Raw genomic sequence first — 14,615 nt, forward strand, 5'->3', positions numbered from 1 at the left:
TTCATTTATCCACAGACAAATGTGGGGGTGAGCGGATGATGGATTTCACCCTCCTTTTTTGTGTCTCCCCAACAGCCCCCTGCCCATCTGGGGCCCAAAAATGTGAGAATGAGGCCTGTACCTTCGAGCTTGTCCACGTAGCAGTAGACATCATAGGTTTCTGACGGTGGGCGCACACCGTAGGTCCGGACCCCCGGGCTGCTGTCCTTGTCGCCCACACACGGGGTCCTCGGGCTCACAATGGGGTATCTGCAAAGGAGGGAGGGAGGGGCAGATGAGGGCCTGTTCAGGGTTGGGGGATGCTGGGTCAGGCTGGCAGGCCAGCTGGGGACTCGGGCAGGGAGGGTCTTTGGTTTTTGGAGGGATTCAAACCATGAAGAAGCCCCTTATACTAGGCGCAAGGTTTGGGGGACCCCTGGGGGATTCCTGGCTTCAGAAGGGAGCTCACTGTATGGAATAGCATTGGGTCAAGCTGGAAGGGACTGGGGGGCTTGAGGATGGGGGAAATAACACAGTGGTCGGCAAACTCATTGGTCAACAGAGCCAAATATCAACAGGACAACGATTGAAATTTCTTTGGAGAGCCAAATTTTTTAAACTTAAACTTCTCCTAATGCCACTTTTTCAAAATAGACTCGCCCAGGCCGTGGTATTTTGTGGAAGAGCCACACTCAAGGGGCCAAAGAGCCGCGTGTGGCTCGCGAGCCGCAGTTTGCCGACCACTGACCTAGGACTTAAAAAAACAAATACATATTTTTACTGATTTCAGAGAGGAAGGGAAAGGGAGAGAGACATGGAAACATCAATAATGAGAGTGAATCACTGATTGGCTGCCTCCTGCACGCCCCCTACTGGGGATCGAGCCCGCAACCCGGGCATGTGCCCTTGACCAGAATCGAACCGAGGTCCCTTCAGTCCCCAGGCTGCTGCTGACCTAGGACTTAATGCCACCCTCTCTGAATACGCTTCGATTCTGGGGGGAGCAATTAAGGGAGCAGGCAGGAGTCACTGATTAGTTAATTACCGTATTTTCCGGCGTATAAGACGACTGACTGGGCGTATAAGATTTTCCTGGGTTAAAAAGTCGTCTTATACGCCGTAAAATACGGTAGTCCAATATATCTAATCCATTATATCTAATCCCATCAATATAGTCCAATATACCGTATTTTCCGGCGTATAAAACGACTTTTTAACCCAGGAAAATCTCATACGTCCAGTCGTCTTATACGCCGGAAAAGTACGGTAACCTGCCGTGTAGCCGGTGCCCTCTCTGCCCTGGGTGCAGGGCCAGCCTCTGGCTCCCCTCGCCTGACCTCTCCAGGTTGGGTAGGGGCTGGGAGGGGAGCCCGGCCGGTCCCTCACCTCACGGTCTGGTCCTGCAGCCAGCCGGCGTCACACTGCTCGTAGCCTGCTTCGTAGGCGGCCTGGAGCTGCTCGGGCGAGGCGATGACCGCCCCGGTGCGCAGGCAGGCCTGCTGTGCCTCCTCGAAGGTCAGGGAGTAGCGGGCAGAGCCGGGGCGGTAGTGGAACACGACCCCTGGGTGGGGAGGACAGGGAGAGAAGGAGAGACAGAGCAGGGTCAGGGCACGGACCGGGTGCCACAATGCCGATGCCCACAATGCCCGGTTCTCAAGGCTTCGTGGGCGTGGAGGGAGCCCTGGCTTCTTGAGGAATGGCCTTCCTTCACCCCCTCCTTCCTTCCCTCCTTCCGATCCTATCCCCAGGCCATGTGGACAGTGACATTCGAATTCTATTTTATTTTTTAAAAATGTTTGTATTGATTTCAGAGAGGAATGGAGAGCGAGAGAGAGAGAAGCATCAATGATGAGAGACAATCATTGATCGGCTGTCTCCTGCACGCCCCCTCCTGGGGATGGAGCCCACAACCCGGGCACATGCCCTTGACTGGAATCGAACCTGGGACCCTTCCGTCCACAGGCCGATGCTCTATCCACTGAGCCAAACCGGCTAGGGCTGGCCTATTTCTTTATCTGACAAATAAGAAGGACCGAATCATAGAGGGGAGGTGTGTCCCAGGTCCCACTGAAGGTAGACACCCCCAGGCCAAGTTCTTTCCACCTGGCCCCCCTCCAGCCCGCCCTGAGGAGTGGGCACTTACCCCCTGGCAATCGTGGCTGCCCGGGCACCTGGGCTTCACCCGGGGCTGCGGTCACCTGCACGACCAGGTCCTCGCCGGTGAAGGGGCCCTGGCCCGGCGTGGACGCCCCGGGAAAGGCCCAGGGCGGCCTGGAGGCCTCTCCAGTCCCGTTCTCAGCCTCAGGGAAGGCGGTGGCCTCTACGTCGGGGGCCAAGGTGAGGGGTTCCTCGGGCTCCGGGGCCGTGGGGGAGCCGCCGAAGATGGGCTTCACCGTGAGGATCACGTTGCCCCGGGCTTCGCCCTCCGTGATGTTCCGGGGCAAGGGCAGCTCCACGTCGGGCCAGGTCACGGTCTGCACGGTGATGTCCTCTTCGCCACCCACCCCGAAGAAGTTCTCCGGGATGTCTATAAAGTCTTCACCTGGGGCGCAGGGACAAAGGCAAGCGTCAGCCGCTCATCCTGGGGCTGAGAGAGGCGGGAGGTGAGCGTCGGCGCCACCTCCTTCTCCGCTAGGGAAGGAAAGCACCCACTGTGTGCCTGGCACCTTGCTGAGCCCATTCTGGGGTCCTTGTCTATGTGACTACTCATGACTAGAGGCCCAGTGCACGAATTCGTGCACAGGTAGGGTCCCTCAGCCTGGCTGGCGATCGGGGCCATCTCGCCCAGTCCCGATGGGGCCGATGGGGGCCAGCCAGCCAGGGAGGGATGTGGGAGGTTGGCTTCCAGCCAGAGAGGGACCGCAGGAGGGCTCCAGGGCGTGTCTGGCCCTCTCACCCAGTCCCGAATGGCCGGACCCCAGCAGCAAGCTAATCTACCAGTCGGAGCATCTGCCCCCTGGTGGTCAGTGCACGTCATAGCGACTGGTCGAGCGGTTGACCGAATGGTCGGACACTTAGCATATTATGCTTTCATTATATAGTATAGGAGACCACGCAGTTTCCAGATTGCAAAATAATGCAAAGCTGTCATCGCACAAGATATTAACCAATCATCTCACGGCTCCAGCATCTCTTCCGGGTCAATGCCAGCCGCCTGCTCACCTATTGGCTGAGCACCTTGCGGACCAGCCAATGGGGACAACGTGAAATGCTGTAAAGGGAAAACTGGGAAATCTTGTGGAAGATGCAGGAGCTCGTGAAACGGATGAAACACGAGAGAACTACTGCTTCTGGCAGAAACGAGCCAGCTCATCATTCATGAAGAGACCATCCGTGAGGGTGCGGTGACTTCAAAAAATGGTGGTTAGGATATGGAAAGGTCGAGAGAGGCTTTGGGGGAAAGAAACCCTAATCATTTTTGCAAAAATAATGCTTTGCATGGAAGATTGGGCTGTGGAGGGCCACATGAAGTGAGCTACGTCCCGGCTGCCATAAAACGGAGGCAACTCTGTATCATTCATTTTTTTTTTTTTTTGCCCCTCCAAGAATTACCATTTAATAGTAATTATTACCTAGATTATGTACAATATAAGATAAAAATTTTTTTGTCTAAATTTTCAAAATATGGTCCCCGCCAAAACTCTCCCCCACTCTTTTTTTTTTTTTTTTGACATGATCCATTTATTTTCCCCCTTTTTATTGGATTTATTGGGGTGATACTGGATCCCCTCACTCTTTTCAGTAACACTTTGGCCCTCCGTTTAAGTGAACCCCACTGCAAAGGCAGATAACAGTGCCCCCCCCTGTGGGCACAAGGTCTCAATGTCAGGCCCCACCACCTTCCATGTGGGGCCACCATCTCCCCATTCGACGGATGAGGAGACTGAGGCTCAAGGCCTTGGCTCTCCCACCGCTGTACAGTAGCAGGTAGCAGAGCTGAGCTTCAAACCTGAGGAAACACAGACTCTAAAACTCAGGCTTTTAACCTGTCCCGGGCTCATGAGACAGGCCGGATACCCCGCAGCCTCGAGCCACTGTACCTTAGCTCTCCTAGGAACCTGTGGAAATGGGTGCTGCTAAAACACGAGGTTCAGGTGCCCAATGACCCCTTGAAGGGGTAAAAACCACCCCCCACCGTTCCCAGATCTCTTCCTCCGGGCCCCACTTTTGCTGGCATGACCCCCCCCCCCCCCCGGCCACCAGCCCCCGCCGCACCTGTGTAGCAGATGGCGTCGTAGCGGGATGAGGGGTCGGGGTAGCCCGTCTGGTTGGCGTGCAGGTACACGGTCCTCACGCCCAGGAGGTTGCCCCCGCAGTTGGGCCGGGCCTTGGAGATGGGGTAGCGCACGCTGCGGTCGGCCAGCCAGCCGGCGCTGCACATGTCCATGCCGCCCTGCCAGGCCAGGTACAGCTGGCCCGTGGTGGCCAGCCGGGCGCCCAGCCGTCGGCACTCGTTGGCAGCCTCCTGGAAGGTGAACTTCTCTGGGGACGTCGAGTAGAAGACCTCGCCTGTGAAGGACACGGCGGCAGCGTGAGGACCGCCCTCCCGCCCCTGGCCCGTGGCCCCAGGGAGGCCCACATGGTGCCTCCAGAACATTCTTTTTTTAAAAAAAAATTTTATTAATTTTTTACAGAGAGGAAGGGAGAGGGATAGAGAGTTAGAAACATCGATCAGCTGCCTCCTGCACACTCCCTACTGGGGATGTGCCTGCAATCAAGGTACATGCCCTTGACTGGAATTGAACCTGGGACCCTTGAGTCCCCAGGCCGACGCTCTATCCACTGAGCTAAACCGGTTAGGGCTTTTTTTTTTTTTTTAACCTTTTGCACTCGGATGTCGAGTGTGACTCGACACAGTTAGCATTAAAATAAAGGAATCGAGAAAAAAGCAAGCGAGTGCAAAGGGTTAATACATTTTTTTATTGATTCAGAGAGGAAGGGAGAGGGATAGAGAGTTAGAAACATCGGTCAGCTGCCTCCTGCACACCCCCTACTCGGTATGTACCCGCAACCAATGTACATGCCCTTGACTGGAATTGAACCTGGGACCCTTGAGTCCCCAGGCCGACGCTCTATCCACTGAGCTAAACCGGTTAGGGCTTTTTTTAAAAATACATTTTTTATTGATTCAGAGAGGAAGGGAGAGGGAAAGAGAGTTAGAAACATCGATCAGCTGCCTCCTGCACACTCCCTACTGGGTATGTGCCAGCAACCAAGGTACATGCCCTTGACTGCCATCGAACCTGGGACCCTTGAGTCCACAGGCCGATACTCTATCCACTGAGCCAAACTGGTTAGGGCTTTTTTTTTTTTAATACATTTTTTATTGATTCAGAGAGGAAGGGAGAGGGAGAGAGGGATCGAAGCATCAATGATGAGAGAATCATGGATCGGCTGCCTCCTGCACGCCCCACACTGGGGATCGAGCCTGCAACCCAGGGCATGTGCCCTGACCGGGAATCGAACCGTGATCTCCTGGTTCATAGGTGGACGCTCAACCACTGAGCCACGCCGGCCAGGCTCCAGCGCATTCTAGCTTGGGACAGTGGTGGCTGGTCAGAGCAGCGAGGGGCCTGGCTGGGAGGGGAAGTCCTAGGGGAGGGGTCAGCGACAACCACTCTTGGGCTCGGTGGTGGCAGGAGCCTGGGGTCCCCGAGGACTGGAGTCCCCATTCTTCCCTCCCGCTTCCTCGATCCACCATGGCAGAGGGGGTCACGTGGGTGGTGCCCTGGGTGAGATCCCCAGTGTCCAGTGGCAGGGGGAAGGGGACAGGGAGGGGGCCCCTGGGAAGGGGCAGGTGGCCTCACCCTCCATCTCCTCCGCGAAGCAGTACACGTCGTAGGTCTCATTGGTGTCGCGGATGCCGTAGGTCCTCACGCCGGGAAACTCGTCCTTGTCCCCGTAGCAGCCTTCCCGAGGAACGTGGATGGGGTACCTGCCAGGAACCCAAGGTGGGGTGGTTCACGAGGGGACAGAGGGGAATGTGCCCTTGTAGGCTCCTCCCGTGAGGGAGGGAGTGGTCACTCATCGTTGCGTTTGCCTGTGTCCGCCTGGCTATGTGGACTATTTGTTTTTATAGGTTTTCTTTTTCCCTTAAATATATTTTATTGACTTTTTACAGAGAGGAATAGAGAGTTAGAAACATCGATGAGAGAGAAACATCGATCAGCTGTCTCCTGCACACTCCCCACTGGGGATGTGCCCACAACCAAGGCACATGCCCTTGACCGGAATCGAACCTGGGACCCTTCAGTCCGCAGTCCGACGCTCTAACCACTGAGCCAAACCGGTCAGGGCTGTTTTTATAGGTTTTTTGTCCACTTTACCGAACTATGTATTTTCATAGCTATTGGTGATTAGATTCAGCCCCTTTACTGAATATTTATGGACACCAAACGCATTCTACCAGGGGCCTGCAAAGCTTTTCTGTAAAAGGCCAGAGAGCAAATATTTTAAATTAAAAAAAAAAAGATTTTTATTTCATTTAATTTTATTATTTAAAAAATATATTTTTATTGATTTCTGAGAGGAAGGGAGAGGGAGAGATAGAAACATCAATGATGAGAAAGAATCATGGACCGGCTGCCTCCTGCACGCCCCACACTAGGGATCGAGCCCGTAACCCGGGCATGTGCCCTTGACTGGAATCAAACCCAGGACCCTTCAGTCCGCAGGCTGATGCTCTAGCCACGGAACCAAAGCAGCTAGGGAAAAAAAATACTTTGATTGATTTTAGAAAGAGAGGGAAGGGAGAGGGATAGAAATATCGACTGGTTGCCTCCTGCACGGCCCCTCCTGGGGATCAAGCCAGCAACCTGGGCATGTGTCCTGACCAGCAATCGAGCCGGTGACCTCTCGGTTCATGGGTCAGTGCTCCACACTGAGCCACACCGGCCGGGCCAAATACACTGAGTGGCCAGATTATGATGATCTCTGAACGCATAATAATCTGGCCACTCAGTGTATGTATATATATTAGAGGCCCGGTGCATGAATTCGTGCACGGGTGGGGTCCGGCCAGCCTGGCCAGGGGGAGGGGACATGGGCGGTTGGCTGGCCTGCCTGCTGGTCGAACTTCTGGTTGAAGGGACAATTTGCATATTAGCCTTTTATCATATAGGATAGACACTGAGTGGCCAGATTATTATGTGTTCAGAGATCATCATCATCTGGCCACTCAGTGTAGTTTAAGTTCTGGAGGGATGATGATGTGCACGTCATTTGCTTGGAGAGAATGCTCCTATAGGGCTAAGCTGCTCGCAGCCACTCCCTCCACGCAGGACACAGTAACGAAGACCTGGGATTGATCCTCGGCTGCTTGCTGCCGAGTTGGCCAAGGCACCCCCACCCTCGGCTGGCCATGGTGTTGCACGGGCGCCAGCTCGGGGCTGGTCACTGTTCCAGCCCATCGTCTACCCCACTCCGCGGGGGGCTCACCTGACAGTCTGGTCGGCCAGCCAGCCAGCGTCGCACTGGTGGAAGCCGTCCTCATAGGCGGCCTGCAGCTGCTCGGGCGTGGCAATGATGGCGCTGTTCTGCAGGCAGGCCCGCTGCGCCCTGTCGAAGTCCAGGGTGTAGCGCGTGGAGATGGCTCTGTAATGGAACACGATGCCTGCGGGACAGACGGGGGCCGGAGAGCAGGTCAGGCACAGCTTCCCCAAACCGAAGCCCTCCCAGAAGGACGGCCGTGGTCCAAGGGGCCTCACAGTCAGCCGGTCCAGCCTCTGGCTGATGCGTGACTCCCCCTTCCACATGTGGTCTTTCTGCCTCTGCTGGGACGCCTCCTGCCACGGGGAACTCACTACCTCACACCTACGAATACCTATGATAATTCTGATCATCAGAAAGTTCTTTGTTTTACATTTTTATTTTTTAAAAGTATTTTTTTTATGTAACTTTCATTTCTGAGGGAAAATACTTTTTTTTTCTTTCAACAGCAATAACAAAATACAGAGCTATCAGATACACCTTGAAAAACATGTATAATATACATATATTTCCATAGCATTATATCATACTAGAGGCCCGATGCACGAAGATTTGTGCAAGAATGGGCCTGCCTTCCCCTGGCTGCCGGCACCGCCTTCACTCCAGACGCCTTTTTGCTCCAGCCCAGAGCCGCCTTTCCACCTTCCCATGCTGCCCAGAGGCCTGGAGCGGCTGGGGCCTGCTTATGCAAATTAACCCACCATCTTTGTTGGGTCAATTTGCATACTCACTCCTGATTGGCTGGTGGGCGTCATGACGGTACGGTCAATTTGCATCTTACTCTTTTATTAGTGTAGATAGATAATACATATGCAAAAATTTGAAGACTTTATAGAAAGGGGAACATCTAAAAGGCACTGCACAATGGGGTTAAGATTACTTACATTTTATATGCACATACACACTTTAGTCTGCTTCAGCTGACTAGTGACGTCATCTAGAAAGTTCTTTACATGAAACTAAAAGCTGTCTCCTTATATTCCCCCTGCCCCACATTTGCTTCGGGGAAAGGGACTCTTAGGGCCCAGGTACCCTCAGCCCAGCGGATTCCTGGTGGGAATCCTGTGTGTGATACCCCCCGAGAGTGGACTGTCTTTGACAGGGCCTCCCAACAGGAAAAACCTGGTGCCAATCAAAGCCAACCAAGGACACGACCATGCTCCCTGGGCCACGGAGAGACCGGGCACCGGGGCATCTTCATCCCTTTCTTTGGCTTCTGGGACTGAGAGTCGGGGTCTGGGTGGGGCAGTGGGGGAGGGAGAAGACGGCTGGATGAAGAGCCAGGAGTCTGCTCTGGCTCACGTCCAGGGAGACATGAGGCACGTCTCTCAACCTCAGTTAGCCCGTCTGTACAATGGGTACGAACCCACGGCCCACGGCATCACAGGATCGTGGCAAAGCACCAACGGCCGTTTCCATGCGACTGTAGCCAGGAAGTGGTGACTCCCCTCCAAGTCCAGCTGACTGAGGTGCAAACGGGCGGGGGGAGGAGCTGGGATTTGAGAGCCAGCCTGTCTGGGTCCACGTGGGGAGGACAGTAGGTGGTTCTCTTTGCAGGTGAACCAGGATCCCTGGGGTCGGTGGGGGGGGAGGGGAGACCAGAGGGGAGGACTCTCACCTTTCACCACGACCTCCACGGTGGCCTCGCTGTCCTCGATGCCGTGCATGACCTCACAGCGGTAGATCCCGGAGTCGTTGGAGCGCACGTTCTGAATTTCCAAGGTGGCGTCGCTGGGGATGGCCGGGTAGTTGGGCAGCGAGACCTTGTCCTGGTAGGCGCTGTGCACCCGCACCTGCCCGTCCGTGGCCACCAGCAGGACCGTCTCCTTCTCCTTGGAGATGCGGCTCCACTTGATTCTCGGGGTGAGGGGGGCGGTGGCGGGGGCGGTGGTGACGGGGTGCATGGGGTCGATGAAGTAGCAGGGGATGGTGAGGGAGGTCCCCAGGAGGACCCGCAGTGGGGACGGCTCGGGGATGCTGACACTCAGCGAGTTGTCAGGGACTGTGGGGGGAGACAGACCGGTTAGTGCTCACACAGGACCGCCCAGCCTCCCCGGCAGAACCCAGGGAGCCCGTGTGTCCGTGTTGGGGACACACCTGTGCCATACGGAATTCCCAGAAATCCTTGCAACACCCTTCCCAGAGCAGCATCCCTCAAGACCCCTGGTGTCTGCACCTCAGGACAGGAACTAGGGAGCCAGAAAAGGGGTTGCCGTGGAGGGCAAGGGGGGACGACTTCAGGGTCAAGACCGCCTCTCCGACCCGGCCGGTGTGGCTCAGTGGATAGAGCGTCAGCCTGTGGACTGAAGGGCCCGGGTTCGATTCCGGTCAAGGGCACATGCCTGGGTTGCGGGCTTGATCCCCAGTGTGGGGCGTGCAGGAGGCAGCCGATCCACGATTCTCTCTCATCATTGATGTTTCTATCTCTCTCTCCCTCGCCCTTCCTCTCTGAAATCAATAAAAGTATATTAAAAAAAAAAAAAAAAAAGACCACCTCTCTGTTTCTCAAACTAAGGTGCCTTAGGGCAGGGGTCCTCAAACTTTTTAAACAGGGGGCCAGTTCACTGTCCCTCAGACGGTTGGAGGGCCGGACTATAGTTTAAAAAAAAAAACTATGAACAAATTCCTATGCACACTGCACATATCTTATTTTGAAGTAAAAAAACAAAACGGCAAAAACACCCGCATGTGCCCCGCGGGCCGTAGGCGTTTGAGGACGCCTGCCTTAGGGGATTCCAAGCCACCGGATAAACGGGAACCAACTTCCTGGAGTGACAGCTTGACTCCAAGACTCGGGGAAAAGTTATTTGGGGGTAGAAACATTATTACGGGGAAGAAAAAAAAAAAACCCCCACAAAACTTCAGAGATGTGCCTCCCAGGATGAGGCCTGCCTTGGGCTTTGTCCCGGCTTTGCCGGCCGGCAACTCATTCCCTTCTGCTGTTGGGGAAGCATCAGAGAAGATCAGACGTTTAGGTCTGCAAAGAGGCAGGCGGGGGTCGGGGTGAGCTCTGACCGGACTCCATAAAAAATCAGAGCCCTGGACCATGTGCCTGAGACGGTTGAGCGTCATCCCATATGCACTGAGAGGTCGCCGGTTCGATTCCCAGTCAGGGTACAAGCCTGGGTTTCGGGCTCCATCCCCAGTAGGGGGCGTGAAGGAGGCAACTGATTCATTCTCTCTCTCTCTCTCTCTCTCTCTCTCTGTCTAAAATCAAGAAAAACATATTTAAAAAAATCATAGAGAGAATTCCTAGGGAAGCTGCTGTGGTTCACCAAATCCTGTTAGAAGTCAAGGTCATCCTGGAACAGGACTGCAAACAGCTTTCGGAAAAACGGCCCCTTTCATGGCGAATCCCCGCTTTAGGGGACCTCTCCCCCAGCACAGGCTACAGGGTGAACGTAAAAATGCTTCAGATACTTGTGGGTGATAGGTACATACCAGGGCAAGCAACGGGGGAGCCAGGAATGTTTGGGGTCCAGCCCTAACGGTTGCGTGTCCTGGGTCGTCACCACCAGGCCCCTCCGCACAAACCTCCCTTTGAAGGCTCCACAACACAGCGTGGTTTGAGAGGGGCAAGGCTGAGAAGGAGCGTGGTGCCCAGCTCGGCCCTTTTGAAAGCTCTCCACCGCCCCCAGGGAACGGGCGTGGGCCTGTGTGGGCAGCCCCCCCCCCCCCCCCCCCCGCAGGTTCCCGCCAGGGGCTGCGTCTCTGTGGGCCTCAGAGCAAGAGGACACGGGGAGACCCTAGGTCTAAGTATTTAAGAATTGTAAGTCAAGCTGACAGATCGCTCAACAGAACGCGTTCTAGCTTCCTAGGGGACAAGGACACATTTCACAAGGAAAAGCCGGAATTCCAGTGCAGAATTCTCGGATTCCTTAGTGCAGTTGGTCGGCAAACCGCGGCTCGCGAGCCACAGGCGGCTCTTTGGTCCCTTGGGAGTGGCTCTTCCACAAAATACCACGGCCTGGGAGAGTCTATGTTGAAGAAGTGGCGTTAGAAGAAGTTTAAGTTTAAAAAATGTGGCTCTCCAAAGAAATGTCAATCGTTGCACTGTTGGTATTTGGCTCTGTGGACGAATGAGTTTGCCGACCACTGGGTTAGGCTCAATTTCCACAGAAAAGGGGGAGGGCCGGGGAAAAGGCCAGGACGCGGGAGGCTCTGTCCCTGGGACCAGCAGCACCGGGTTCAGGACCCAGAGCCCAGGCTCCGGTCCCGCTGGAGGAACGGGACCGGCGTGCGCACGTCCTCACCTGAGACTTCTATGGAGATGGCGGCGGCGGCGATGACCCTCAGAGTCACCAACACGAGGAGTAAAGTGGTCATAGTTCACCTGCAAGAGGGGAGGCGGGAGCGTTACTGGGGGGGTTCAGACGCAGTGAGGCCGAGGAGGGTCCCGGGACGCAGGACACACGATGGGAAACTTCCCATGTGCCCGAGGCTGTCTGCTGGTCACCCCCTCGCACGGACCCGCGTGGGCACCTGCCCCGCCCTCCTCTCCAGTCCGTGAGCGGTTGGTCTCGGTTTAAGACGTGTTTGCATCACATGCCCGGGCTGGTGTGGCTCAGTGGATAGAGCGTCGGCCTGCGGACCGAAGGGTCCTGGGTTTGATTCCGGTTAAGGGCACATGCCGGGGTTGTGGGCTCAGTCCCCAGTAGGGGGCATGCAGGAGGCCGCCGATCCATGATTCTCTCTCATCATTGATGTTTCTCTCTCTCTCTCTCTCTTCCTCTCTGAAATCAATAAAAATATACACTAAGTGGCCAGATTATTATGATCTCTGAACGCATAATAATCTGGCCACTCAGTGTGTATGTGTATATATATATTAGAGGCCCGGTGCATGAATTCGTGCCTGGGTGGGGTCCGGCCAGCCTGGCCAGGGGGAGGGGACATGGGCGGTTGGCCTGCCTGCTGGTCGAACTCCTGGTCGAGGGGACAATTTGCATATTAGCCTTTTATTATATAGGATACACACTGAGTGGCCAGATTATTATGCGTTCAGAGATCATCATCATCTGGCCACTCAGTGTATTAGAAAAAACAGACATGTTTGCATCACAGACAATCCACAGGGAGGAGGGAGGAAGCCTTGGAGGGGATGGCCGGTCTGCAGCTAAAGACAAGGATGGAGTAACACCCAGCTGAGCCTGTGGCCCCTGCTTCCCCGTCAGAATCTGAGGGCCCAGCAGGTGGCGCTGTTGGCTCAGCCACTATCCGCTGGGGCTGGGTGGGTTCCCATCTAGCCTGGGTGCCCATCCCAGGAACGTATCAGGGAGTGGTGGGCAGGGCACAGGACTCTGAGGGACCTTCTTGGGTGTCGACCTGTCTGGCCTGTTTTTTTTAAAAATTTATTTTTAGTTTTTCAAAAAATATTTTTATTGGTTTCAGAGGAAGGGAGAGGGAGGTAGAAGCATCAGTGATGAGAGAGGATCGGCTGCCTCCTGCACGCCCCCTACTGGGGATCGAGGCTGCAACCAAGGTACATGCCATTGACTGGAAATCGAGTCCGGGACCCTTCAGTCTGAGGCTGATGCTCTATCCACTGAGCCAAACCGGTTAGGGCTTTTTTTTTTAAATAAAAAATATTTTTATTGATTTCAGAGAGGAAAGGAGAGGGAGAGAAAGAGATAGAAACATCTATGATGAGAGAGAATCATGGGTCGGCTGCTTTCTGTACGCCCCCTACTGGGGATGGAGCCTGCAACCTGGGCCTGTGCTCTGACTGGGAATCGAACCATGACCTCCTGGTTCATAGGTCTACGCTAACCACTGAGCACAACCAGCGAGGCGGGCCTGTTGTTTGAGTGATTTTCCCTTCATGGTCCGGGTACTCTGGGGGGCACTGAGATGGATGCGGGGGGTGTGTCTCCCTCACACGGCAGGAACGTCTGGAAAATCCCAAAGGCCTAAGAAACAGCCCCTCACTCCTCCTCGGGACTTTATTCCTTAGATGCTGCCCTAAAAAAAAACACAAAAAAAAAACAAAAACACAAAAAAACTGGGGCTCCAGGTTCTGGCTCCGTGAGGGGCCACCGTGGTCTCCTTCAGGCCCCGTGTGACCAGTCACGGCTGGGAAACAGCCCCCCGGGGGCTCCAAGGGTAAGGTGTCCCCTCCACGCTGGGGAGGGGGCGAGACGTGTGGGCTCCCGCCTTCCCCGAGCCTCAGGGATCCGTGTCCAGCCAGACACAAGGGCCGCCTGTCCGTCCTCCCTCGGAACACCCTTCCCTGGGCCGCGGCGAGTATGTTTTCGGAGCTGTGTCTCTCCCCCCTCTCCCCCAACAAACCCGGCATTGTCCGGGATGCTGTGGTTCTCGGGGGGCCTTGGGCCCGCTCTGTGTCCCTCCCCGGTCTCCTCGACCAGCAATGAAAAGGGTGGGGATTTGGGTGTGTGTGTGTGTGTGTGTGTGTGGAGTGGGCAGTAAAACTAATTTTATTTCTTCTTTTTTTTTTAAAAGACAAACTTTGGGATAGAAATATCACCATTAACTATGCTCCTGTGTTTGTGTGTGTGTTTTCTTCGCTGTAAGGAAAATAGGGAGACATTCCATTCTGTCCGGGTTCCAAGTGTCACCAGGACTCACTCACTCGGGCTTTTACGGGAGGACGTGGACTCTGCCAGGCCACCAACAGGGAGGCCGTTCTCCGCGGGAGGTGGGGGGGGGGGAAGGTGCACCTGGGGCGGAGGAAGGGGTAAGGGGGTGCCTGAAATGAAGTGAAAGAAGGGCTTGGGGGGCAGGAAGGGAATGCTGCTGCGTGAAGGCTGTTGGGAGGGGGGAAGAGAGAGAGAGAGAGACCCATAGTTAGAAACAGGGAAACCCTTTCCCACCTCATCAGTAGACTCTGTGCCATATGGCCAACCTGGCCTGAGACTTGGCTTTCATTCCATCAAATTATGGGACTGGACCTGGCCAGTATGGCCCAGCGGATAGAGCGTCGGCCCGTGGACTGAAGGGTCCCGGGTTCAATTCCGGTCAAGGGCACAGACCTCGGTTGTGGGCCCCACCCCTGGCCCTGGTCCAGGCATGTGGGGTAGGCAGCCAAGTGATCTGTCTCACATCGATATTTCTCTCTCTCTCTCTCCCCCTCCCTTCTACTCTCTCTAAAAAAATCAACCCCAAAACAAGCAAATAAACAAATAAATGTA

The 14,615-nt window shown here is 55.0% G+C and overlaps 1 protein-coding gene across 1 annotated transcript in view; it reads right to left on the reverse strand.

Annotated features, from left to right (window-relative positions):
• Nucleotides 1-11,793, reverse strand: part of ACAN (aggrecan) — a 36,974-nt gene extending 25,181 nt beyond the window's left edge. Inside the window, exons 1-8 of the mRNA XM_054713329.1 lie at nt 11,721-11,793; nt 9,086-9,469; nt 7,417-7,591; nt 5,787-5,914; nt 4,195-4,488; nt 2,123-2,521; nt 1,366-1,540; nt 122-249 (exon numbers count right to left, since the gene is read on the reverse strand). Coding sequence (XP_054569304.1) covers nt 122-249; nt 1,366-1,540; nt 2,123-2,521; nt 4,195-4,488; nt 5,787-5,914; nt 7,417-7,591; nt 9,086-9,469; nt 11,721-11,793 — 1,756 coding nt within the window. The remainder of the gene's footprint in view (nt 1-121; nt 250-1,365; nt 1,541-2,122; nt 2,522-4,194; nt 4,489-5,786; nt 5,915-7,416; nt 7,592-9,085; nt 9,470-11,720) is intronic.
• Between the last annotated feature and the right edge of the window lie 2,822 nt (nt 11,794-14,615).

This window comes from Eptesicus fuscus, chromosome 25 (assembly GCF_027574615.1).
Source record: "Eptesicus fuscus isolate TK198812 chromosome 25, DD_ASM_mEF_20220401, whole genome shotgun sequence".
Classification (NCBI taxonomy): domain Eukaryota; kingdom Metazoa; phylum Chordata; class Mammalia; order Chiroptera; family Vespertilionidae; genus Eptesicus; species Eptesicus fuscus.